The following is a 27,464-nucleotide window of genomic DNA, read 5'->3' on the forward strand; positions in this document are numbered from 1 at the left end:
GACAAAAAAGAAAACGACCCTTGCCGCTCAAGATGCAGCTGCAGCAAGAGCCATGCAACATGGAGAGTCTTCTGTACCATCTGAGGAACCGGAATCCACGAATCAAACTTGGGCCACGGTATTGAAGAAAGGCGCTAAAAAACAAGTAACAATAGCTACAGAGAAAAACGTGGAGAGCAAGAAACGAGTGAAACTTCGCACTCCAAAATCTTCAGCGGTGGTCATAACGCTGCAACCGGGAGCAGAGGACAGAGGTATAACCTACGCAACAACACTAACCGAGCTCGAATTCTTGAGGTGCCGAGCATAGCCAGTGCCGAGCAGGCAGATGCCTTGGCCAAAAAGCTAAGGGAACACCTGAATGAGGGTAATGTCCGGATAACTACACCGACAAAGTGTGCTGATATCTCCATTTCAGAGGTAGCAGTAGCAGTAGCTCAGGCTGGGAATTGCCCAGTGGAAACCATAAAAAACCTGGTGTAATCCGGGTTATGCCAACTGGGCTAGGATCTGTATAGGTTCGATGCCCTATAAAAGCAGCGAAAACGATCGTCAATTCTGGTCGGCTACAAGTTGGATGGGTATCGGCTAAGGTCAAACTCCTAGAACCCAAGCAATTCCGTTATAGGGCACAAAGGGGCGAAATGCACAGCACAGGTTGACCGCAGTCAGTCACGCATCGGGGTGCAAAGCTTGCAATGCATCTGTTTCTGATAAGAATAGGCCTAGGAACGCTGTTACCTTGAAGCCCTCACAGACGACATGTCAGGCAAGTGACGTCGTAGCCATGGAGGAAGACAATTAGCCATAAAACGACTATGAACCTTAAGGTGTTACAAGATAACATCAACCACTGTGCCCGAGCGCAAGATCTACTCGTACAGAGTATGCTCGAGTGGTCCACACATGTGGCCGACGGTTATAATTGGGTTGGGGATGCAAATAATACGGTAGCCCTGGTCCTACAGAACCCTGGTGCCCTTCATTTTGGCAGTGTTCAAAGGTTGTGGATGGATTGCGGCATACGTCGGGAAAGTTCTAGTCATCGGGACATACTTTTCTCCGAACAAAACCGTGGCAGAATTTGAACAATTTCTGAATGGGGTCGAGGCCGTGTTCAGTCACACCAACCACATTTCCGTGGTTCTTGCGGGTGATCTGAACGCAAAATCAGTGATGTGGGGATGTCCAACTACTGACGCCCGTGGAAAACTCGTGGAAGAATGGTTGTCAGAAGTCGATCTTAGCATCAACACATGTGTGAGGCAACAAGGCGGGTCAATTGTTGATATCACATTCGCGAGTACCACTTTGATAAACCGCGTTCAGAACTGGAGGGTCGCTGAGGACATAGAAACCCTATCTGATCACCGGTATATTCTTTTCGAAATCACTGGAAGTCAAATAACAAAGAATGCGCAAGCTGGAAGACTGACCAAACTTCGATGGAGCTCGAAACGTCTGAACAAGGATGTATTGATCGAAGCCGCAATTGTTCAGACATGGATATTCAGTCCGATAGAGCAACCTGTCGATATTGATGAGATAGCTAGCTCACTGCGTAGCGCTATGGCTGACATCTGTGACGCTTCTATGCCTCGGGTCGAGGCAACTCCCTCCAGACAGCAAGTTTATTGGTGGTCGGACGAAATTGCCGCATTGCGTAAAACCTGCGTTAAAGCCCGACGGAGATACACAAGACATCGCAGACGACGGCGACGACAACAGTCTCAATTAGAAGCTGGAGAAGAACAATTCTATGCGGCCTACAAAGATGCAAAAAAGGCTCTAAAGCTTGCCATTCAAAGTGCGAAAGAGACTGCATACCATCACATGATAGACCTGGTCAATCGAGACCCATGGGGGCAGTCCATATCGATTGGTTCGAGGTAAGCTCCACCCTTGGGCGCCGCCGATAACACTCAGCCTGCAACCGCAAGTATTGAGAAGTGTTATCGAGGCATTATTCCCAGATAGAGCGGACTACTCCCCCACTTTTATGTCGACGCCTCACATAGAAGAAAATGTAGACACCTTGGTGCCTGGTTGGTTGATGGTCACTCAAGATGAGCTTGAAGCAGCTTTGTCAAGTCTGCGTTCCAAAAATGCAGCCCCTGGACCGGATGGGATCTCAGGCTGAATCTGGCTCAACGTCCTGATGTTAGAAGCATTTGCAACGAAGCTCAGATGTATTTTTTCGTCCTACTTATAGCAAGGCCGATTCCCGGTGACATGGAAGGAGGGTCACTTAGTCCTACTTCGTAAGGATGGACGGCCGGCCGATAGCCCATCTGCATATCGTCATCTTGAACATTTATTTATCAATTAAAAATATGTAATTACTTCTAAATAAAGTATATTTTATAGCTTTTTTTGACAAAATAATGAATCAAGTACAAATTTAAATGTCATGACCAAAAAACCGCGGTTAACTGACAATAATGAAGATAGAATAATGAGAAATGACAATAAATCATAATGGTGTCTTAGTTTTTTTTTGCTCAAAAATATAACAGCATCAAAATAACCCAATGGGAACATGTTAAGTTTAATCTAAGATCGAGGGTACATATTTGAACATTTGTAGTAGCAGGGTCAAGTAGGTATCTACCACTGAGTTTTCATGTTTAATTTATGTCTGTCGTTCGCGACTGTCAACCATGTACTTAGTTAATTAAATCAAAATCATATTAGAATTTTAATAAAGACGAGAGGATTAAAATAATTCGATTCATACAGAGTTTTCGTAATGTGTGTATATGTAATATAGTTTTTTTTAATGTTAACTATGAGACATTACTAAATAACTTCTATTTATAATTAATTTTAGAGTCCTCTTGGAGACTGTGATTGAACATTTGCAAAAGAACGCGATGTCTTTACAAACAGTAACATGAGAGCTCATAAAGAAGAGAAAGGAACTTTAAAACTAAGAAATTCGAATAAGTCAAATAACGAAATGGTATGGGTTTTGGCGCCTTAGTTTATTTTACATGGAATATATTTAATAATTAATATAAACATAATCATTTTAGGTTTTAATTGGAGACGGAAATGCATCAGTTCCAGCCAGACTTCTCGAGAACATGGACTAGACTTATACGAATGGCACTCGTAAACTTTTGACAGCTGCCTTTTCAAGAAAGTAGGTTTAAATGACATTCTTGGACATGTTCACCACTTCATGTCGATATTCATATTAACATGGCACAATATTCTTTTCAGGGTATTGGCGGCTCATTTAGCATCTCTGTTAGCGAACAGGAAAGCCTTCACCGGCTTTTCCTGACAAACCTGCTAAAAAGAAACTAGACGCAGCTCTAGTAAATGATATTGTTTAAACTGTGGTAGAAAATTATTCTGTACCAGAGAATGTAGTAAGGTAAAGTTTAACTAACTTTCATTAATGTAAAGATATATTGATTTTATATCAGTTTGTATTCATTTTTCTTATTTCTTGTGTTTAGAACCAGCATAACCACGAAATGTGCTGACGAAAGCAAAATGTTTAGAACCCGTGAACAAAATAAGAAGAAGATTTAATGAAAATATTATATTAAACATGTATTTTTTCAAAGAAAATATTAATACTAAATAATGAAATTTTTATAATAAGGGTTAACAAACATTTCAGAAAATGATTTTATTTAAATGTATTTGGACTTAATCGGTTATATTGCTTAGTACAACTTTAGTATAATACTTACTAGCTTAAAAAGATACAGGTAGAAACATTCGTTCTAGAAAAGAGCATCCAATAGGATAAGGAAAATAAACAAAAGGTTTATTGAGGTTGCCTTGTTATACAAAGTAATGCTTAGCGGCCGAGTTTAGCCGAAAACATGTACCTTATATTTTATACTAGGAATGAAAAGCACGGTACTTTGAATAACTGCTGACAATTGCCATCGAAAGCTTATTTGAACTTCTAAACAATAACGAATCGATAAACAGTTTTACAGTTTCTTAGTGAGCTTTTACTTAGAAGTATTTATTTATTTTAAATTGCAGTTAATTAAGCGTTAAAATGACTACGTTTTCAGATATCGACGCTGCGTAAGCTTTACTGGAGTTGCACATAAACCCCCACCGGAGTCATCATGATAATACTTGTAAGTGATAGCTTCTAATTGTATATAGATAACGAATCTAAATAAGGATTTATTTTAATTAATTACGTTTAAATTTTTACAGTCGAAACCAGATCTATTGGCGTCGAAACACAGGTAAAGATAAAACTAAAATGGTATGGTGGATAAACTTCTATTGAACTGAGGACACCCAAGTACCCGACGGTTGTCCTCCAATAAATATCAAACAAAAGATTTCATTATGCGTGACCACAGTATGCAACCGATGCATTTCTCAAATGTTTTAGATCTAATAATAACTGAAGTAAAATATTATTAGAGTATTATAACCACGATACTATTACTGGCTGTACTCTATTTATACCTAATATACCGCTTAAAATTTTTAAAATTATTTATTACAAGTTTTCGCCCGCGTATTCGGGGAGATATATTCGGAATAAATATTTATTTATTTGTAATAGCATACTTACAACATACATATAAAGCATTAAAAATAATTATTTTATTAAACAGGAATAGTAAATCTAATATGCATGTCAATTACAATAGCACTTCCAGATTCCATCTAATCTAATTTAAATTAAAAGTAACAAAAAATCATCTGTAACTATTAAAAATGTCAAAATTAAATAATAAATAATGTCATTGTTATTATAAAGAATCAATCGTCGAAATTATAATTAAAATTATTAAAAGTAATAATTAAAACGAATCATGCATTTTATAATAATTAAGTAACTTATTTCTGAAGATTAAGGTAGAGTCATAAAAAATGTCAATCTCGGTATTGATCTAACGATATTATTATATTTTCTATACAACCGTACTAAGGGAGCTTGTTTACCAATATGAGACTTTACGCAAGGAGTATGAAATATTTTGTGTGTGTGAGTACTTCTGTGTGACTTAGACGGAACTGATATCAGTATTCTCTCAATTAAGTCTGAGTTGGTTACCTTATAGTTAATAATACTGTGTAGGAATTTAAGTTCTAACATTTCGCGCCTACTCCGAAGAGAAATCGTATAAATTTTGCCAAACGTTCTTTGGCAAAATTTATACGAAAAATCCTTTTCATGAAAAAGCAAGATGTTTCGTAATGGCTCGCTGAATACTCTCAATACGCTGAGATTGTATGCTATACAGTGGGTTCCATATAACACTAGCATACTCAAGACTAAGCTACGCACCAATGAATTGTACAAGAGTAATTTAGTTTTCCTTGAAAAGCCTTGAGTGTTCCGCTTGATAAAACCAAGATTTTGAGCCGCTTTAACAAATATGTTATCAACATGAGTTACAAAGGTTAGACGCCTGTCAATAGTGACTCCTAAGTCTTTAATTTGCGATAATTCTTGTAATATTTTATTTTCAATTGAGTAACTAGAAACAAGCGGTTTTTTCTTACAGGTAAATTTTATATGAAAACATTTGCCTACGTTAACAGTCATATTTTTGAGATGACAGCATGCAATAATATTGTTGAGGTCGTACAATACGACCTCAACAATATTTTACTGTTATTATTACTGTTTTGTATATTTTACTGTTTTGTATATTTTGAGATCGTCTGCAAACACAAATGAACACATACAATACTTTATATTCTCAGTAATATCGTTTATAAAAACGAGAAACAAGAGGCGACCCAAATGTGAGCCATTAGAACCCCACTTTTAGCTAAATATATCTGAGATTCAAACCCAGTTACGGCAACTGTAAGAGATCTTTATGCCAAATATGACTGAAACCATCTAAGTAGAGTGGTTCCAAGGCCATACTGATGTAATTTATTAAGAAGTATTTGATGGTTTACTTTGTCAAATGCGCTACTGAAATCAGCATGTATAGCATCTATCTGGTCCCCCCTGTCCATCGCTAATGCCAAGTCTGAAGTAAAATGTGTTAGATTAGTTTGAACTGTGCTGCGAGTGTGTGATGATGTTGTTAAAATGTTTATTAAGCAAGGGATACACTAGGCTCTCTAACAGCTTAGAAAGACAGGAAAGGATAGAGATTGGACGGTAGTTATTCGATCGGTCTCCATATTTGTGAACTGGTACTATTCGCGCTTTATTCCATTCCTCGGGGAAAATACCGTCCTTTATAGAATTATTAAAAATTAACGTCAATGGAAAAGCTAGAGCAGAGCCGCATCTTTTTATTCAAATAGGTGGAATTTCGTCTGGACCCGCTCCTTTTTCAGGATCTAATGATTTAATTTTTTTTAACACCTCTTCGTTAAATGTTATTTTAGTAAGTGTTGTAATGTGAGTTATATGTGTGTGAAGTGTAATGTATATTATTTGGAGTTATCGTGTGTGTAGATTCATTAGGATAGACAGAAGAAAAGTGGCTAGCGAAAAGGTTGGCTATTTCTACGCCTGAACTAGCGCTAATGCCACCCAACGACATAGATGCAGGCAAAAAATTTACATTACGTTTGCTTTTAAAGTAATTCCAAAATAAAGTCTGATTCTTTTGAATATTATATTCGACGTTTCTTTTGTAGTTATTATAACAACTATCAAATAAATCATGGCAGTGACTACGCAATATTTGAAATTCAAGTTTATCCCTAGGGTTACCATATTTTCTCCTTTTCCTTGAGTAACTTAGTAAGGTTGTGTTTGAACCATTTAGTATACTTAGAATTCCGTAATTTTCGCTTAGGTACTAATCGCTCTATTATTTCATACAGAGTGCTGTAAAGTATCTCTATCATGGCATTAACATTATTACAATTGGAAAATTTGTAATACCAATCCATATCACTTAATTCGTTACCAATCTCTGCATAATCAGCCTTATAAAAATTGTATCGTATACAGACTTTGGGTCGGATGTATGATATATGAGGATACGAGAGACTTATTAACAGATTAGGATGATACAGAATCAAATACGTACAATCATCACCTGCATTCCATTCAATAAGGCCCATATTAAAACCGCCTACTACTATTACATCATCAATTTGATTAGTAACAACATATATATTTTCAAAAAAAAATTTAGTATTTTCTACTTTTACCGGAGGTGGTAGGTATACAACACAAACACCGCCTTTTTTAACAGAATAATCACTGGTTATGTCTAATTTAACCCACATCATTTCATTGTCGGTCTCCCAATGACATACTCGGCAAGAAGAAATATCTTTAGATATAGTAATTAATACGCTTCCTCCGTCTTTTTTTGAGAGTTCTGAACAAAAACGATCCTTCCTGTACACTATATAGCGTGAATCAAACAGCTCATTACTAGAGATTGCGAAGTTCAACCATATTTCAGTAAAAATTACAACTTTATAATTAGAATTTAGGAAATTTTTTAGGATATCGTACGTTTTTGTTGCCTCTTACGTTTTGATAGTATATATCTAACATTTTGCTAACCCATAATACTGGTAGAAATAATGATGTTAGCTTATAAGCTTCAGACAATCTTCATTCTTGATTTGTTTTGCCTGGCTCAATTCATCCTTACGTACAAAACTTTTTCCATTTCTCACCCAAGTGAAGCGGTATTTCATTTCCTTGGCTCTAGTGTGTGTGGCTGCGTGAAGTGCTTTATTTTCTGGCGATAAATATTCCGAAACATATATATGTTTACATGTCCCTCATTCCGAGGTGATGTGATTTAGTTTTTCTTTAGATTTTTTTTATTAAATTGAGCAACAACCGCTAACATCGCGTCTCGATGTCTTGCACTTTGTAGCTAGACGATGACTGATCGCGGTTTCTCGTTTTCGGTGTTTCGGTTAAATTGCGCAACTCTAGTAACATGTTTTATGTCGTCTTCCGTCAAAGGATTTACAATAACATTACTTATTGAACAATTACATTTGATAAATTTTCATTTCCATGCTCAGGAATACCATTTATCTCAACATTGCACTCTCTCATATGCACTTCAACAATATTTAATCTAGAGGTAAGGTCTTTTACAGAGGATTAAAGATTATCATTTTCACGTTTTAGTTGGTCAACAATGTTTAATTTTTTCTCAAGTTTTGATTTCATTTGCTCATACTGCGCATTAATAAAGTTAAGTGATTCACAAAAACCTTTTATTTGATCATTAATAGTATTTAGCTGCGTGGTTACTAAATTATGTATTGTTAAAGCTAAATCTTGCTGTATAATGTTACGAAGTTTACTTTCTGTGAGGTCTATATTATCGACTTTATATTGAGTATTGGTATATTGCGTTTGATTGATTGACTCAGCTTTTTACGTTTCGTAAAAAGCTTTCGTCCCTTTGTACTCAATTCTTTTGTATTAGTTAATGATCGGTAGATAGTGAAATGCTTATAGCAAAACACCCACCACACAAAAAAGTCACACTGTTTTGTTCAGATTAGATTGTATAGTATGTTAACTTTACTAAAAACACAATTGTTTACTCTGTGAATATTGATTTAATTTATGTTATGATGTAATATTGATACAAATATATAATAATGATAATATTGGTTTCTTGGTCATGACATTTAAATTTGTACTTGATTAATTATTTTATCAAAAAAAAAAACTATTAGTATATTTTATACTTTATTTAAAAGTAATTACATATTTTAATAGATTAACAAATGGTACAAATTAATAAAAGATCTTTGTCTCCTTAATCTCAAATATTCGGATTCGTCCGCTTCGCAGAAGATGGCGAGACGTTCTCTCGGTTTTGTTGTTCGTGCTTTTTTCTGTACCGTTGACGATTTCTATATAACTTTGCTTCGTCCGAACATTTTGTCGTAATAGAACTTCTGTAATTTTTTTAACACTAAGTCTCCGGACTACAAAAACATATTTTGTCATTTACTTAATTTTTTACTTTATGTTATCTGATTTTTTGTTAGATGGTATAATACAAAAAATATTCCATTTTCTTAATAAAATATCTAAAAAGTTAAAAGGTACAAAAGTTATGGAATTAAAATATGAATACCAACCTAACAATCCTTTTAGGAACATTGCACCTTTCAGCGACGGTGTTGACAATATCGTCTACTATTTACAATTAAATAATACAATTTTGCATTGAATGCAAGTATTACCTCTTGGTCGTCAGTTTGAGTTATTATATTATTATTACTTAGTGCGCTCTGACTTGGCATGGCTAATGATTGATTTGCGGCTGAAAAATAAAAGAAAATCTTGTTATATATGACTTAAATGGCTAAGAGTAAACCCATTACGACTGGCTATTGAATGTTCTATCATTCAGCATTGCATTGCTTCTTTCCTATTTTTGAAATTCTATTAACTGACAAAAGGGAATACGTTATATTCAGGGGAAGGTAACCCAAAGCTAATATACCACTTTTAATCGTAACTTATTGACATAATTGTAAATGTTCGTCTCGTCGCTAAAGTGTGGGAAGTCCAATCGATTTCTGCCATTAGTCTGGCAGGCACGGTGACATTGCCGTTTCCAATTGAAACCTACGAATTTAAAATACTTTAAAAATTATATTGATTTCATTGTCAGTATAAGTAGGTAGTTGTTAATTTTTTTCATTATTTACTTATTTATGTTAGAATTTATATTAGTCAATACTGGCTTTTATTTATTGATAGATTATTTCCCTATAAATAGGTGATTAAGGTATTATATAGTCAGCACCTCATTACAGCGCCACATACAAAATAGACCATAGAATAAATATAATAGCTGTCTTTAAAATAATCGAGTATAATAATTTATTAAATATTTTGTATCGTAATTCATACTAAATAATAACTTTATAGTTTAATGTGTTTAAGCTTTTTAACAATACGTCAAGCGTTCTTTAAAAATAATTGCAATTCGTTTTTATTTAATCGTTTTGAAATTAAATTAGGACCATAGAAATTCTACAATTCAGTTGATTATGAGTCCTATGTAATATAAATACGTTTGTAGCCTTTGAGTTGTGAAAGCACATATTTAAAGATCCCGGATGGACCAATAATAATGTTGCTGGATTTTTTTTGAGAAATTGTCAGTAGCAGCTCGGACTTCCGAAGTTAGCAGTTTTAACACCCTTGCCTCGGAAAGCACGAAAGCCTTTAGATCTGCACCTGGTCTCTTTCAGTAAATTACTTTTACCCATTGGACGCCAGTGATAGAGAGATACGTTATATATTCTGTGCTAATATTAAAGTCTATTTGGATCATTAGGTCAAGTTTACGTCGAACTTTAGAGGTAATTAAATTTTATATACTTAACTACTTATGTATACACATGAATAATATATAAACATACAAACCATATCAACATTGTTAACCGACAATGGCAAACATGCGTTAGTAGTCTGCGCTGATACTCTACGTATTTTTAAGCCACCAGCCATCTCATCCATTTCGAGCTCAACACTTGACGTATTTTGAAGAACAATGGTCGGTTCTTCTACTGCTAAAATCTCTTCATTCTCATCTAGTCCTTGATCTTCAGATGTCCTATCCATTATTGATCGACTTTCATTTTTTTCGGAATTATATAATACGGCTAGGACCTGCTGGTACAAGTGTTTTAATGCCGTTTCCAGTTCTTCTAAATTGACAATTGAAGGATAATCGAGAACAGGATCGGTCTGCGTTCCTTGATCGAATGTCAGTTTAAGATTCTGAACGTTCCTCTGATTTGCGGCTGAAAAATAAAAGAAAATCTTGTTATTTATGACTTAAATGGCTAAGAGTAAACCTATTATGACTGGCTTAATAGAACATTCAGCATTGCATTGCTTCTTTCCTATTTTTGATTTTCTATTGTCAAAAGGGAATACGTTATATACAGGAGAAGGTAACCCAAAGCTAATATACCACTTTTAATCGTAACCTATTGACATAATTGTAAATGTTTGAATCAGTACTGTAACTCGGCGGCCGACCAATCATCGTCAGTTGGCTGGCTCGCCTAGCGTTGAAAGTTTTTTAATTTAATCGTATATTTCGAACGCTTAGTCTTTTACTATATCTATACCTATATATATATATATATATATATATATATATATATATATATATATATATATATATATATATATATATATATATATAATAAAATGTAACTGATCACTGTCTGTACATGGAAGATATTTGAGTAAAACTATTATCGTGGGCCTTAAGGTTTACGCGTTCTTTCCCGATGAGCTCACTTTTTACACACAATCAATGCATGACAAAATAATATTGTTTACGATTTCGCAGAAGATTATTATTTTTAAATATTTAAGCACATCTGTTATTTGTCGATACATTTGTATGTGGTATACATACTTAATAATTATACAACTTTTTGAAGAACTCAAATACTAACTAGTACCTCGGTAGGTATATATTAAACATAGGTACTCCATTTATATATTTTATATACGAGGATATAGTAAAGATTAAAAAACCGTATTGATTAATGTGAGATTGCTTCTGTCGAAAAATAAATGCTTCAAAAATGTATACTACGACGCGATCTTATATCGATATACGATCTTCTTACAATTTATTATATTCATAAAATATACGAGATTTTATAAGTCTTAATAACTATAAGGCTGGTCACAGTTAAAGAAATTTAGGCTTAGATATATAATGACCGTTTTTACAGTTATATGATTCCCCTAAATTAAGCTAGGTGGCTCGCTTGAAAATTTTTAAATTATTTTTTACAAATTTTCGCCCGTGTATTCAAGGGAGGTATATAAGTTATAAATATAGTATAGTTCAGTCAGTAATAGTGTCGTTATAATATTCTAATAATATTTTACTTCAGTTATTATTTGATCTAAAACATTTGAGAAATGCATCGGTTGCGTACTGTCTCATGTGTAACAAAATCTTTTGTTTGATATTTATTGGGAGACAAATGTCGGGTACTTAGGTATCCTTAGTTCAAAAGAAACCATTTTAGTTTTATCGTTACCTGCGTTGCGACGCCAATAGATCTTGTTTCGACTGTAAAAATTTAAACGTTATAAATTAAAATTAATCCTTATTCAGATTTCTTATCTATCTATAATAATAAGCTATCACTTACAAGTATTTTCGTAATTACCTTGACGGGGGCTGTTGTGCAGCTCCAGCAGCGCTAGAGCGGCGTCAATATCGGCGAACATCTTGTAAAGGGAAATGAATTGCAATTTAAAATAAATAAATATTTCTTAATAAATGCTCACTAAGAAACAGTAAAATTATCGATTCGATTTTGTTTAGTAGTTACAGTTCAAATAAGAATCCGATAGCAATTGTCAGCAGTTATTCAAAGTACCGTGCTTTTAAATTGTCAATTCCAGGTATAAAATATAAGGTACATGTTTTGGGCTCAACTCGGTCGCTAAGCATTACTTTGTATAACAAGGAAACCTCAATAAACCTATTGTTTATTTCCTTATCCTATTGGATGCTCTTTTCTAGAACCAATGTTTTTACCTGTATCTTTTTAAACTAGTATTATACTAAAGTTGTACTAAGCAATATAACCGATTAAGTCCAAATACAGTTAAATAAAATCATTTTCTGAAATGTTTGTTAACCCATATTATACAAATTTCATTATTTAGTAATTATATTTTGTCTGAAAAAATACATGTTTAATATAATATTTTCATTAAATCTATTAACAATAAATTTTGAACGCAAACATTTATTAATTAAAGAACTAAATTTAAGCGGGTGGCCTAGCCTATAAGGTCATGATTATTTTATGTTATGTGGGTAATTGGAATGTCGAAGAGACTTCACCTAGTTCCCATTAAATTTTAGTCTATTTTTTAAAACATTTGCAAAATAAAATTAAAAATAATGAGGTCTCGTTGCATACCACTTATTTATCCCTGGACATATTTCTATATTTAAAAATAGTGAATTAAATCTTTTCACGATCTAGTAAATCACTAATAAACAATAAAAATTTAATATTTGTTCGTTTCATAATAAATACAAATTATATAAATGAATATTAAATCATCTCGCATGAGCATATATAGAACTTGCGGTGAGGCGAAAAGGTTTTCTACGGAAAGCACAACGGAACCTTAAAATCGAATCAATATAGATTTAGCATGTTTTTATAGAAAATTGGCAACAGTTTATTTTAAATGAGTTTTGGATTTTTTTACAAATAATGTAAAATTTTCATTAGTATTCTCAAAAAATCCACTATGGCATTTTGATTAAGCAAAAACAGTTATTAATTTTAATGTATCCAAACATTTTAGATCTGATCTAAATATATTATCTTCTTTTGTGAAATAATTTTTTATAGAATTTCAGGTAAATTCCTATCTACTTTCATTGTCCAGTACCCTAAAAGGGAACATAAAAATTACGACTATAGTTACTTATTGTCTTTGAAACAATTAATGTTTAAGCGCTTTACTGCTGTATTATTTTAGACTTATCTTGTACATTTTCTGGGCAATTAGAAATCTTTAAAATCCTAATATTATGAATAAAATTTATTGAAGTTGTAAAATGTTACTATTTATAAAATATATTTTCTTCATCTTCAATCGCTTTTGTTATCTTAAGGAGATAATCTTCAAACAGGGTTAGGAGGCTTTAGACATTATTAGACAACATTAAGAATTTTGTTATTGAATAAAGACTTATTTCTTACCAATCGAATTATTTCTTTATAAAATGGAACCTTACACATATTTTTCTGTCTCTCGATCTAGACTTTACATATAAGTTTTTTTTTTAAATTATAACACTAAGATATTTATTAAAATACTGACACGCACTAAGCTCTTCGATCTTACTTCGAAAACTCTAAAGTTTGACGTAAACTTGACCTAATGATCCAAATAGACTAATATTAATTACGATACAAAATATTTAATAAATTATTATACTCGATTATTTATAGACAGCGATTTTATTTATTCTATGGTCTATATTGTGTGTGACTCTGTTATGTGGTGCTAACAATATAATACCTTAATCACCTACTTATATGGAAAAAATCAATCAATAAATAAGGCTTTTATTGCCTTATATAAATTCTAACATAAATAACGAAAAAAATTAACAACTACCTACTTATACTGACAATGAAATCACCGTGCCTGCCAGACTAATGGCAGAAAACGATTCGACTTCCCACACTTCAGCGACGAGACAATTGTTGCAAGCCGTCTTTCCTAGAAGGTAACTACTAATTCCCGTTAACATTTAAATAGAAATTAATCAAGTGCATTCCTTCTTACATTGTCCTTGTATTATGCTTTGTTTTAAATTTTGTAACCCTAAAAATTTTAATTTTTCAATATTTTAATTTTATTAAAATGTTGTATTTATTTTACCTAACCTAACCGGTTTATAAAATAAATTACGGTTATCGAATCGGCATTCATTGTTTCGACATTTATTATCTATGCTGTTTGAGAGATGGCAGCACTACGTTGTTCGCCGGTCAAACATCTTTTTGATCGTTGAGCAAGCGCCGGTCGCTTACCGATGCCTGTCAGTTTAAACGATTAAATATATTCCTTTTTGTAAGTATATTCGTTGAATATACGTCATCTACTTTGTAAAACTTATTTAAGAGGTTCGAGTTACCAAGCCGTAAGTAAAACACATTGTATTCGTTTAGTCGAGGCATATTATTTGTTATTTGAGTAGTATTTAATCGATTCTTCGTTTAATTCCAGTCTTTGTATCGAAACCGTGCCTCTTGCAATATAAGTCATATATTGCCTTATTTCTACATATTTAAACACTCCTGAGGTGAGTTGATGCATAAATTACATTCAATTCAATATATCACGTGGTTCAATATTTATTTTTATCAATTTCTTAATATTTTGTTCAAAAACTGAACATAGACCTTGTCAATGTACTAGGTGACCTGGGTCGAATCCTAATGTGATTCGAATTGTTTAAAAGCTTTGTTCCATTAAATTAAGTATAGTTCATGCTTTCTAATAATATTTTATTGCTAATTAAGCAATAATTTGCCATATTCTGACACTTTAAAAGTTAACTTTAATAACCTCAATTGTTTAGGTTATTACTTGATTTTATTAACTTATTTTTCTTTGTACCTGTGTCTAGGGCATTCTTAGGACCTTCTTAGTATTTATGCAAGATAGGTAATAAGTTGTTTTGTTCACAGGGAGTGTTTATTTTTCTTTAATTTTATATATACTTTGTATATTGCATTACAAAGTAATATAATATTTTTCGGTGAACTCAACCTAGGAATTGTGGCTGATTTGGGGCTGTTGGAGGCTCCGCTGTTTTGTGAAGGAGAGGCTGCTTGTCCTGTGGCCTGCTGTTACTGCTGGTGCTTTTTGCTGCTTCGCACTGCTTTTATTTATTTGTTCACTCATTGTGACAATGCGTTCGGGGTTTGCACTATCCTGCTTATTTCTTTATTTAAGTCTATTACTTAATTTTAACCGATGCCAACTCGCCTACAACTAACTTGTAATATTTTATTGCATGAATGTTAACTTAATTGACCAGATGCTGTCAAGGGCCCACCCCCTGATTTTTTATGTTGTAAATTTTATAATCTTTATGATCAGTTTTATTAATGTAACGGTAACTTGGTGGAACGAACACCGTGACAATATTCTTAGTGAAATTAAAATACATTAAAAAAATATAATTTAATTATTAACGTATTAATAATCGAGATTAATATTTGAAAGCATTGTCCGATTTATTTCCATTTAGATTAAAACTTTAATAAAATATGGTACGTAAACGAACCTTTACGTCTTATAAATATCGTTGTTTGACTGTCATTGATGTAATAGCCAAATATAGAACAAATATTTAGGCGATCGTCGATTTACGTTTACCTATTTACAGAATAAATAAATGTACCTTGAGATGTAAAAACATTACTCGGAACAGATTATACATTAATTTAAAAAATGTCCCTAATGAAAGATGTTGATTCTTATACACGTTTAAGGCTGCCTGTCCACCGTAGCGGAGCGAGGCAGCGGAGCGGAGTAACAGAGTAATGCGGAGCGGAGTTGCAGTCTGTGTATGTCCACCAGAGCGGAGCTAGAAAGTAATGCGGAGCGGAGTTGCGGACTATTTTTCATACGCGGGGATATGAGTACGCGACGAGTTATTTCGAGCTCTCGGCGGCAAGCGATTGATTTAGTGCTACGCGAAATGTCAGTGACAGCAGACATGTTGTCGAAACAGTTAATACGTTATTACTTTACATTACTCGAGGCAGAAGAGTTGGAGTCAGAAGAAACAGAATTATATACCATTTGAACAATTCTATAAGGAAACATAGATTTTGGTTAAGAAATCATATCAAACATCGTTCAGAACACAGTGAATATTTTACCTTTTTCCAAACTGCTGATGAAGAAACATTCGAAATTCTTATAGAGCTTTAAGATGTACTTTTCATGAACTTAATGAAGTTCATGAAAACTCTGATAGAACCATATATTCGGAAACAAGACACAAATTACAGGAAATCAATCAGTAGCTGTGAAAGATTAGCAGTGTGTTTAAAGTAAGTACACATTTAGAAGTCAAAATAACTTTTATTTTACTAAAAATCATAATCCATCTCACATTCTCGCATTTTCATTGGCTCCTGTTCGCTCTAATACAGATGTGTCTATGTCCTGGATTGTTTGAATTTGTGAAGCGCTAGGAGTATCAGTACTAGTGTTGATATTAATTAGAGCACTAGGAGTATTGCTACTAGTGTTGATATTATTTGGAGCACTAGGAGTATCGATACTAGTTTCGATATCATTTGGAGCAGTAGGAGTATCAATACTAGTTTCGATATCACTTGGAGCAGTAGGAGTATCGACACTAGTGTTAACATTTTCGGGAGTAGGTGTTGATCCTGTAGAATAACCATAATTATTTGGAGAATACCAATTATTTTGAAGATTACTTTCTTCAGCAAATATTACCGCATTAAAGCAGGATTTTTTAATTTGAAGTTGTAAATAATACGGTAGATTTTTCGTCGACGCAGCCAAATTAAAAAAAAATAGTCTATTTCATCGTATTTATTACTGGCTGACATCATATTTTTAAGTTCTATCCGTTCTCGTTCTAACAGTTCACGACGTTCTTGATTTTTTTTCAATAGATCTAGAATTTCATCATTCTTTCTTTTTTTGGATGTGGATGGGAGAGGCTCAAGAGCTGTTGAATTATTAGGAACACCAACAGAAGGAAGACTATTTGAATTTGACGGCAACAAATTGCATGAATCCCGTGAACTCTCATCAATGGTATTTGGTGGATTTGAAGATGACCGGTCTCTGTTGCACATGTAAGGCAACAGAAACGACATGGCTTTCTGATATTTCCATTCTTTTTGTTGTTTTCTAGCCTGTCCACTCCGTGTTGCATTTTGTCTTTTTAAGGCATCTCGATGGTTATCTCTTAGTTGTTTCCATCGCGATTTTGCAGTTTTCACTGAAACAGTTAACATACACAATGTATTCTATGGTCTATTTATAAAAAAATAATAGATGCACATACGTTACGTATAATTAAATAGGTTTATTTTTAGGTATTTAGCAACCGGTCAGTCATTTACAACGATGGGAGAGAATTTTAAAATTGGATTGAAAAGTGTATCGAGAATAGTTGATGAGGTTTGTGATGCTTTATGGAATGTATTGCAACCTCTTGTTATGCCGCAACCAACCGAAAAGGACTGGAAAGAAATCGCAAAAGATTTTGATGAACTATGGCAATTTAAAAATTGTACAGGTGCTCTTGATGGCAAGCACGTATACATCAAGGCTCCCTCGAAAACTGGGTCCTCGTTTTTCAACTACAAAAAGAGGTTTTCTGTAGTATTGATGTGTTTAGCTGATGCCAGAAGAAAAATCATTATGATTGATGTGGGCTCTATGGGGAGATTTTCTGACGCAGGAATTTTTGATAACAGCGTTTTCGGGAAAAGTCTAAAAGAGAAGAGATTAAATTTACCTGCGCCGGCACCATTGTATCAAGGTGGCGCAAAAATTCCGTTCGTATTCATAGGAGACGAAGCTTTCCCATTAATTGAAAATTTTATGAGGCCATACCCACGTGATAAGACTAAACACAGAAAGAAAAATATTTAATTACCGATTATCTAGAGCACGTCGCATTGTTGAGGCAACTTTCGGTGTATTGACGAGAAAATGGTACGTGTATCGTAAAGACTTCGAATGCAAAATAGAAACAGTTGACAAGGCAATAAAAGCAACATGTGTTTTGCACATTTTTTTAATTCAAAGACAACCAGATTATATAAACAATATTGAAAGTAACATGGAGCAAACATTATTATCTGTTGATGATATTACAGAAACACAACATTCTAGTAACGATGGATATGAAGTTCGCGAAATGTATTGTTCATACTTCAATAATCAGGGGAAGGTTCCATGGCAAGATTCTAGAATTTTGAAAAGAATCTCTAATCAGTAATATGGTTTAGGTATCGGATATTATTTAGGTATTCTTCAGTTAAATAAAAAAAATTATAGTTTAGTTAGCATCATATTTTAACTCGACTTGTATGGCACTGAGCATCTTTTGTTTAAATGATCGAAAAAATATATGAACATACGCCTACTAGAGGGTATTATAGAATAAAGATTTATAATATTACTTACCATGCGATATTTTTGTTTCAATGATTATTTGGTTCCACGCAGCATCTTTTGTTTCATTGCATTTGTAAAATTCTGAAGACGTGTTCCAAATGCACGGAAACTTTTTCACACTATCGATAAGTTTTTCATCCATTTTCTTCACTACGTCGTCCACAAATGCACTAGTCAGACTACGCTGGTCACTGGCACACTGCGGGGCGCGAGCGCAGCCCGCACTCGCTTCCCCGCTCCACTTCCCCGCTCCGCATCTCCGCTCCGCTTACCGGTTTTGTATGAATTTTTAAACAAGTTCGCAATTCCCTGTCCACTAAAGAGGAGCGGAGATTTTGTGCAATCTTATTGGTTAATATTTATCCGTTTCTCCGCTCCGCTGCCTCGCTCCGCTCCGGTGGACAGGCAGCCATAATATTCAAGATGTAGGATATAATTAGTGTCACTTTGCCTCAAACTGAAAACTATTCTGCGACACCAAATGGTAAAATAAAGGATATTAATAAAAATGATTAAATTAAAAATAAAACTCTTTATAATTCTAGCTACTCATTCCTTAACTGGAAAGCAAGCACCGGCGTTTGTGAACAAATCACCGAAAAAGCAATTGGGCCCCAAATTAGTAGACGATATTGTCAACACCGTCGCTGAAAAGTGCAATGTTCCTAAAAGGATTAGGTTGGTATTCATATTTTAATCCCATAACTTTTGTACCTTTCAACTTTTTAATTTTAAGATATTTTATTAATGGAATATTTTTGTGTTATACCATCTAACAAAAGAAACAGATAACATAAAACTAATTATTAGAATTAATTAAGTAAATGAAAAAATATGTTTTTGTAGTCCGAAGACTGTGTTAATAAAATTACAGGAGCGCCATTACGACGAAATGTTCGGACGAAGCAAAGTTATATAAAAATCGTCAAAGGTTCAGAAAAAGCACGAACAACAAAACTGAGAGAACGTTCCGCCATCTTCTGAGAAGCGGACGAATCCACCACAGTTGAGATTAAAGAGACAAAGATCTAATATCAATTTGTACCATTTATTAATCAATTAAAATATGTAATTACTTTTAAATAAAGTATAAAATATACTAATAGCTTTTTTGACAAAATAATAAATCAAGTTTAAATTTAAATGTCATGACCAAAAAACTGCGGTTAACTGTAGCTATGTATATGAAAATAAAGCATAACGGTATCTTAGTTTTTTTTGCTCATTTATCAAACATTGTAAAGCAGTGTGATGGATTAATCTTGAAACTTTCTCTGTATAAAAAGAGTCGTACGTACTTAGTTACTTAACTCAAAATAATATTAAAATTTTCGCAATTCGTAGCACTGGTACAGGTACGATACGAATAAAATAATAGCTTTACAATTTTACCTATATTTTTATTATACATTTGCCCTCCATAGATTGGAGACATATTTGAGGCTACAACAATGTTCGTTAAGATTTGCTTATAGTAGGTATGCCCTAGTAACCATGTTATAAAGTTCGATGTAATTATTAGTATGTTACAATAATAATCAATGAATCGGTAATCTAAAGTTATAGCCAGACAGTTGTCTGACTATACATTTTCTTTTTTACGTAGAAGGCCATTCTATTATGCATTTTTTATACTTCGTCACTAGATGGCGTCGCAGAACATCGATATCTACGCCGTTCAACCGAATTCCATCCAATTATTATATGTGTGTAAATCTTTTGTCCCTTATCGCGTAATTAGTTTTATCAAGGTCGGATACTCAAGTAGCGAAACAAACTGGACAGTTGGTGCGTTCATTGTGTGACAAACGATTCTAACCCTGTGAAAAGACAGAAATAATCCTTATATGGAAGATTATACAATCTTCGATATAAAAACGACCACGGTTTTATCCCTAAATGTAGTTTCTCAGTGATGATTTTTTATGCCATAGCATGACGCAACCTTATATTGCATTAAAATCCTGAAGATAATAGGATTTTCCAGTTTTTATCATTCATAACTTATAACTATTTATCATGTAAGTTGCTGACAGCGAAACCTAATAAAATGTCTCGATTTTAGATTTAAAATTGCGACTCGATGACAATGTAAACAAATAAATACGGAGTCCAATAATAAAATTAAATGCTTCGTTATCTATAAATATGTTATTTTAATTTATTCTTTATCCTATTTAACATTTTCTTTGAATTTATTAAATATGCATTCCAACTCAAGAGGTTAACAAAGAATATATGTGGCAAACATGTTTTATAAATAATTTAATTGAGTGTTTTAGATTGCAACATCTGAGGAGAATGCTAATCCAGTACCATATATAGATACTGAAACACTATTGATAACGGAAACAAAAACAAACAATGCAACGGTTTTTGGGTGTAGTTGGAAAACCAAAAAATATTTTTATTAAAAAATAAATAAAAAGTAAAATTTAACCTCATTTTGTTTTAATTAAATCCTGAAAATTATTTATCTCCCAAAACAGGGAATGCAGTTACTATGACAACATTATATGCATAAATTGACATACTATCTTTGTTTCAATCGCGGTTGCACGGGGACTTGGTCCGTTAGTTTCTTTGTCGACGTCAAGAATCTAACGTTTTAGTTTTCCAAATATACTGTTAACCACCCATGGTGGGACAAGGAATGTTGGCATTTATGATCTGTAAAAAGTTAAATGTTAATATTTTCAATTTAACTTTTTAGCTTTTATTTGATAGTTTGCTCTTTTACATAATACTATGTTTTAAGAACGAATTATGATAACATATGAAGAGTTTTCTATCAATGAGATAGGGTGGAGTTGTGGCCTGCCATACCAAATTTTAATTAATGTATTTAATATAGAAAAAAAATCAGATCAGATTTAAAAACGGCGTTATTCCCGTGCCCATAATGAATATCACAGATTATTTTATATCTCAACCGTAGGCAGACAAACTAATGCTATGATCTCAACCAATTATATCATGTCTATTGAACGTCAAAAATTGGTTATTTGTATTTACTCCTCTAGTAGTTAGATTAGGCTATCGGTAGATGTAATGTAAGGAGTAAAACTTAATATATTGAAACAAAAGGTGAGCCAGGATAGCGAAAGAAGTGTTGTGTTGTTATAAACAATATTCATTAAAGAGGCAGAGTAACCACCCTGTTCAAGTTCAACAATAATTATGATTGTTCATTGTAAATACATCGCTTTTTATACAAAAGTTAAATCATTATAATGTCGGTCGTTGTAAAAATCATATCACGAAGTTAAATAACATTAAAACAAAATTTATAATCAAATTAACTTCAATAAATATTAGGTTATTCTAAATTATATACGCGTTGGTCGTAGCGTTGAGTTTAACAATATATAAATATTCGTATCACAATTTATAATGGTATATCACTCACACTATAGTAGTACCGTAGACAGATAAGCTTAGTTTCTCTGTCTACGAGTAGAAATAATTAATCAATTAATTATTACTAATTTCACTGCAGTCCATGTTAACCATATTAAAAATGAAGTTGTTTTGATTAATTTTATTAAGTATTTCGTAAATATTAATGTTTGATTAAAATAAAACGACAGCATCCGTGTCTGTCTTAAAAATTCAGTTGGTTGGCGAAAATATTATTCAATTAAAAAATTAAATTTTAATAGTTATGTTAAACAAATGATATCACACGTTCTCAACTATTGCATACGGCCAACTCTCCTCCTTGTTCCAAGCTTGGGACTGGCACTATGAGTCCCTATCCAGCGGCGGAGCTACGTAGCGTCCAGACGTCCACGATCCACGTTAAGAGGATACTGCATTTTATGCATTTTTTCTGAAACATTAGATACCGTAACAGCCTGTGAATGTCCCACTGCTGGGCTAAAGGCCTCCTCTCCTCTTTTTTGAGGAGAAGGTTTTGGAGCTTATTCCACACATGACACATGCAGGTTTCCTCACGATGTTTTCCTTCACCGTAAAGCACGAGATGAATTATAATCACAAATGTAATGTAATGTAATGTAATTACAGGCACAAGGGACATAAAATCTTAGTTCCCAAGGTTGGTGGCACGCGGTCTTACCACAGGGCCATCTCGGCTTATGAAACATTAGATAACATAATCGGTATTCTAAATTTTCAGAACTTATTTTTTTAAAATTATTTATTGGAGCCCGCAACTTTTCTTAAAACAAATAAAATAGTCACATAATAGATTGATAATCTTACATACCTGTAACTTGTGTCCCGGTTCCCTTGACCCCATTACCTAATTCTAATTTTTAGTTTACTATTAATTAGATGAATTTGAGCAATCGGAGTTATAGGGAGAAATATTTTCTTTCTTAACTTTTTAGCGCTTCTTCTTATTTTGTACGCGTGTTCTAAACATTTTGCTTTCGTCAGCACATTTTGTGGTAATACTGGTTCTAAACACAAGAAACAAGAAAAATTAATATAAACTGATATAAAATCAATACATCTTTTGTAAGAATACCCCAGTAAAACAATCCTTCATATTTACTTTAAACATTTTATTCTCTTCCACACGTATCTTGTTATATAATTTTTTACTAATTAATATTTTACAATTCAATTACAATTTTTATTTGAATTCCTGCAATCACCCTGGCAACCATCGAACGAGTCGATCTTCCCGTGTTTTTTTTCTTTTTTTATATATCGCGTAGTTTTATACGCTCAATAATTTCCAACCAGTGTTAATTTAGTTAAAAATATTACAATTATTTTCTAAAAATCTCAAAATAATTATTAAAAATCAGTCAAACCTTACACTCGACTATCCGGATAACGTGTATGACCCCATACACGTCTCAGGTGAGAACCTTACACTCGGTAAACTGACTTATCGATTGCATGAAAAATAAATAAATTAAAAAAAAAATTAAAACCATAAATTAAACTATCGTAATTCATATTACTTACATATACAAAAAAATACAATACATTACGATAAAACTTTTAGGATTCAAACTTTAGATAATTACATTACATCAAAACAACCATATCACAGTATAAACAAAAACTCATAGATTTACTAAACATTTGTCAACCATTGTCCGTAATTAACTCAATTTTATATTTTTTCTTTAACCCTTAAAACTAAATTATTATCAACAATTTTACCATAAAACAACCAACTTTTTCAACATTTTCAATCCTTAAAATTAGGTATGTACGTGACGAATACAGGTAGCGAACCCATCCATTCTCACTCCCGTCTCTCGCCAGTACATACAACCATAGAAAAAAGTAAAGTCGTGAACCAATCCGAACTCACGCTTTACACTTGATTAACCATCAACCATAGAACTAAGCAAAGTCGCACGCTCACGCTTTACACTTGTTTAACCATCCAATAGAAAATCAAAGGTCAAGTTGCGAATCCATCCATTCTCGCTCTTGACCTGTAACAATACAAACACATTTTGTAGCCAAAATATCAATCAATCAATAATATCAATTACAAATATCCGAAAAACATGGCAAAATAGAATTAATTACTCTGATTCTTCGTTGTCATCATCATCGCATTTCATATCACTATTATATCAAGTTCTAACGAAGCAATACGGCTGCATTCGATCTGGCGCTACAGCAGTTTTACCCTTGTTTTCATTCCCTTAAAACCAAGAATAGGCTATAACCAGCCTCTTTATATCAATCATCTATACATATAACAAAAATGTAACCGATCGCTGTCTCTACATGAAAAAAATAGGAGTAAAACTATTATTGGGGGCCTTTATCAATGCAATAGAACCCAAAACAATGTTTGTTTGTCTGTCCGTTTGTTGCGGCTTGATTGATTTGCATGCGGTTTTCACTAATATATTGTGGAAAACTTCACATAAAATTTAGTATTTGCTTAATTCAATCGGTTTATAAATAGATAAAAAGTTATGTCAATTTCAAGAATCACGTTGAACATTTATTCGATAAAAAATGCTACAAAACAACTGTTCAGTTGAATTAGCTGAAACTCTAGCTTAAGCTTATAAATGATAGTCTTTAAAATGGTGATGATTGAAAGTTGAAAGGAAAAAAAACAAATTAAAAAAATATATCAGTTTCAGATATTCAGATTCTTCCAATGTAACTTACATTCAGATCTATATGATCAAACACATAAAATAGCTTCATGCAGGATTCAGCTTATGCAGGTCCATTGTCGGTTAAACGCGCCTACGCTTATATATATAAAGCACGCCGATTGCCGCGCTGTAGTGTGCATCAAAATGACTGTACAAAGTGATAGATCAGCTTTAAAATACTACCAGCATGTAGTACCCATTTAGTATCTTTATTTAAATATTTGGTAGCTATGCATACTTTTTTTAACAGATCACTAACTCAAAAATAAAGATTTTGTTTATTATATATGCTGTTGACTTCAACATTGCGTTATTTGCATCGAACACACGTATATCGGAGACGCATGGCGTTTCCTGGTAACAGGGACCTGGTTAATCTCTGTCCGTATTCGTTGTAATACATTCTATTAGATTAGGGTAGTAGCTTATTTAAATAAACTGTATATTTATTACGAAATAAAAACAAATTATACCAATATATTTAAATTATTAGGATTTGACTTAAGAAATACCAAAGATTTTATGAAGCCGCCCACCAAAATTATATTATTTAACACACTTGTCCATCCTATCCTTGAATACAACAATATAATCTAGAACCCACATTAAAATGGACACATTAAATGACTAAAAAGCATCCAAGAACGTTCTCTCTTCCACCTGTCATACAGTGAATCTGACCTTAAAAGTATTCCTACCTACTGAGATAGGCTTCAGCACTATAAGATGACCTCCCTAAACTCCAGAAGAATAATAACTGACATGCTTATGTTGCATAAAATAATAAATGGAACATTAGATTGTAGCAACTTTCTTCAACAAATTAATCTTAATGTATCTTCTCTCTTATCTCTCAAAAACGTCTACAATCACTTTTATATTTCTACATACAATTCAAATCTCGGACACTATGCTGCTAAGGAAGGATCTGCAGACTATATAATGCGCTTTCTAAACAGCACACTAACCTATATATATTAACCTTAGAATTATATAAGTTTAAATAATTGTTTCTCAATACATAATGTTTTGTTTAAAATTGTATTATTATTATTTTCATTATTTTAGTTTTTACAGTAACAGTACAGTAATAGCCTGTTAATGTCCCACTGCTCGGCCATGGCCTCCTCTCCCTTTCGAGGAGAAGGTTTGGAGCTTATTCCACCACGCTGCTCCAATGCGGGTTGGTAGATTACACAGGTGGCATAATTTGAATGAAATTAGTAATTTTTATTACTATTGAAATACATTTTATATTTTGTTCTGTACTTAACTCATATTTGCACAAAAACATTATTCCATGATGTAATGTACTTTTAAGTGTGTATCCTTTATTGTAGATACTTAATAAATACATAAATATATGTAATACACATTTATTTTGTTTTTCGATACTATATATTTAACTAGCTATCCTACAGGTATAGGATAAATGGTTGTATGGATGTCTGTGATTTTAAAGTAAGAAGCATGAAATATCATTCTGATGTGAAAAAGTATATTAAGGCGTTCTTTTTTATCAGGGGACTTCCAGTGATGCTTATAGTTTTACTTAATATATTTGATTGTGACCTAAATGGGTTGAACCAAAATTTATTTTATACATGATCATATGCACAATATTTTCAAAATATTCAGGTTAAACAAAACTATTTAACCAACAAAACTTTATTTTTCTATACTAACGTAATAAGGCTTAAGAGTTTGTTTGGTCGGACGCGCTAACCTCAGGAGCTGCTGGTTTTATTTAAAAAAATATTTTAGTGTTGGATAGCCCATTTATCGAGGAAAATTTTTGGGCTATAATATAACATCACGCTACGACCAATAGGATTGGAGCATCAATTAAAATGTTAAAAATACATGAAGATGTATACACTTTAGCTTCCGTTGCGTGCGCTGTGTAAACGGTTACACTCTTGAAAGAAAAAAAAAGTTGTTCTAAAAAAAGTCACGATAGCATACGTTTATCTTTTAAGGTTAACTTACTATAACTTTTTCTATAGTAACCAAATTTGTTTTAAAATAATACATTATTTGCGAAGTCATTTTTATAAACATGGCATTAATTCTTATGAAATATACCGAGGTAAAATTATAGACAGTTTTTATTACTTTTGTACATTTTGAAATATTTCAACAGCTGGTTAAGTAAGTTGTTTGAAAATACAAATTTAAATTTCAGTTTTAATATACTCAGTTTGAATAGACACAATTTTCTGCTTCTCAAAAATGCTGTTTTTTACAAGCCCAACCTTATGTTGTCCTATCTAAATCCAGGCAAAAACCAATAAATACTAATATCCTACGAAAATAAAACTAAAAATGTTGTATACCTTTTTTTTTTTTTTCTCGCTGGAAAAACACATTTATGTGTTTCCCCCACATAAGGTGGGGGGGTATGTGGGACTCGCCGGCGCTGAAGGCGCCGGAATACCCACTAAAAACCAGCGGTACCCACTCCATCTTGTCGGGGGACGTCACGGGATCGCTTGCGCATACTACCGTGCCGTCCCGACGGTTGGCCCGCTTCTGCGGGCCTCCAAATCCTAGGGGGTACTCGGGGTACAGAGACCCTCTGGCCCCGGCGACACTCACGGCGGGAGGAGAAGATGCGCATAGCGCTGGCGTCTTCTCCCCGGTCTTCTTCGACGAAGCGGGTCAGC

At 33.2% G+C, this 27,464-nt stretch overlaps 1 protein-coding gene, 2 long non-coding RNA genes and 1 pseudogene across 3 annotated transcripts; 1 reads left to right on the forward strand and 3 right to left on the reverse strand.

The window, feature by feature from the left end:
* Window positions 1–9,303: 9,303 nt before the first annotated feature.
* LOC126771986 (uncharacterized) lies at window positions 9,304–12,190 on the reverse strand. Its single transcript, XM_050492188.1, has 3 exons — window positions 12,130–12,190; window positions 10,349–10,728; window positions 9,304–9,541 (listed from the first exon to the last, which is right to left on the reverse strand). Exons 1-3 carry the CDS (start codon window positions 12,188–12,190, stop codon window positions 9,422–9,424), a joined length of 561 nt encoding a protein of 186 aa, XP_050348145.1. The 3' UTR covers window positions 9,304–9,421.
* A 2,283-nt stretch (window positions 12,191–14,473) lies between these two features.
* LOC126772009 (uncharacterized) lies at window positions 14,474–15,985 on the forward strand. Its single transcript, XR_007669605.1, has 3 exons — window positions 14,474–14,642; window positions 14,729–14,804; window positions 15,193–15,985. It is a non-coding gene; the product is annotated as an uncharacterized LOC126772009 (long non-coding RNA).
* A 12-nt stretch (window positions 15,986–15,997) lies between these two features.
* LOC126772057 (uncharacterized) lies at window positions 15,998–18,838 on the reverse strand (annotated as a pseudogene).
* Window positions 18,839–22,313: 3,475 nt separating this feature from the next.
* On the reverse strand, window positions 22,314–23,319 carry LOC126771992 (uncharacterized). The gene is made up of 3 exons (XR_007669586.1): window positions 23,208–23,319; window positions 22,917–23,112; window positions 22,314–22,517 (listed from the first exon to the last, which is right to left on the reverse strand). It is a non-coding gene; the product is annotated as an uncharacterized LOC126771992 (long non-coding RNA).
* Between the last annotated feature and the right edge of the window lie 4,145 nt (window positions 23,320–27,464).

This window comes from Nymphalis io, chromosome 11, assembly GCF_905147045.1.
Source record: "Nymphalis io chromosome 11, ilAglIoxx1.1, whole genome shotgun sequence".
NCBI lineage: Eukaryota > Metazoa > Arthropoda > Insecta > Lepidoptera > Nymphalidae > Nymphalis > Nymphalis io.

Excerpts from the sequence above, each read along its gene's own strand:
- LOC126771986 (XM_050492188.1), bottom strand. The coding sequence starts at position 12,190 with ATGTTCGCCGATATTGACGCCGCTCTAGCGCTGCTGGAGCTGCACAAC. Across the intron at positions 10,729-12,129 it reads GCACAACAGCCCCCGTCAAG|CCGCAAATCAGAGGAACGTT; the intron begins GTAATTACGAAA and ends TTTATTTTTCAG. Across the intron at positions 9,542-10,348 it reads CGGTTAACAATGTTGATATG|GTTTCAATTGGAAACGGCAA; the intron begins GTTTGTATGTTT and ends TTAAATTCGTAG.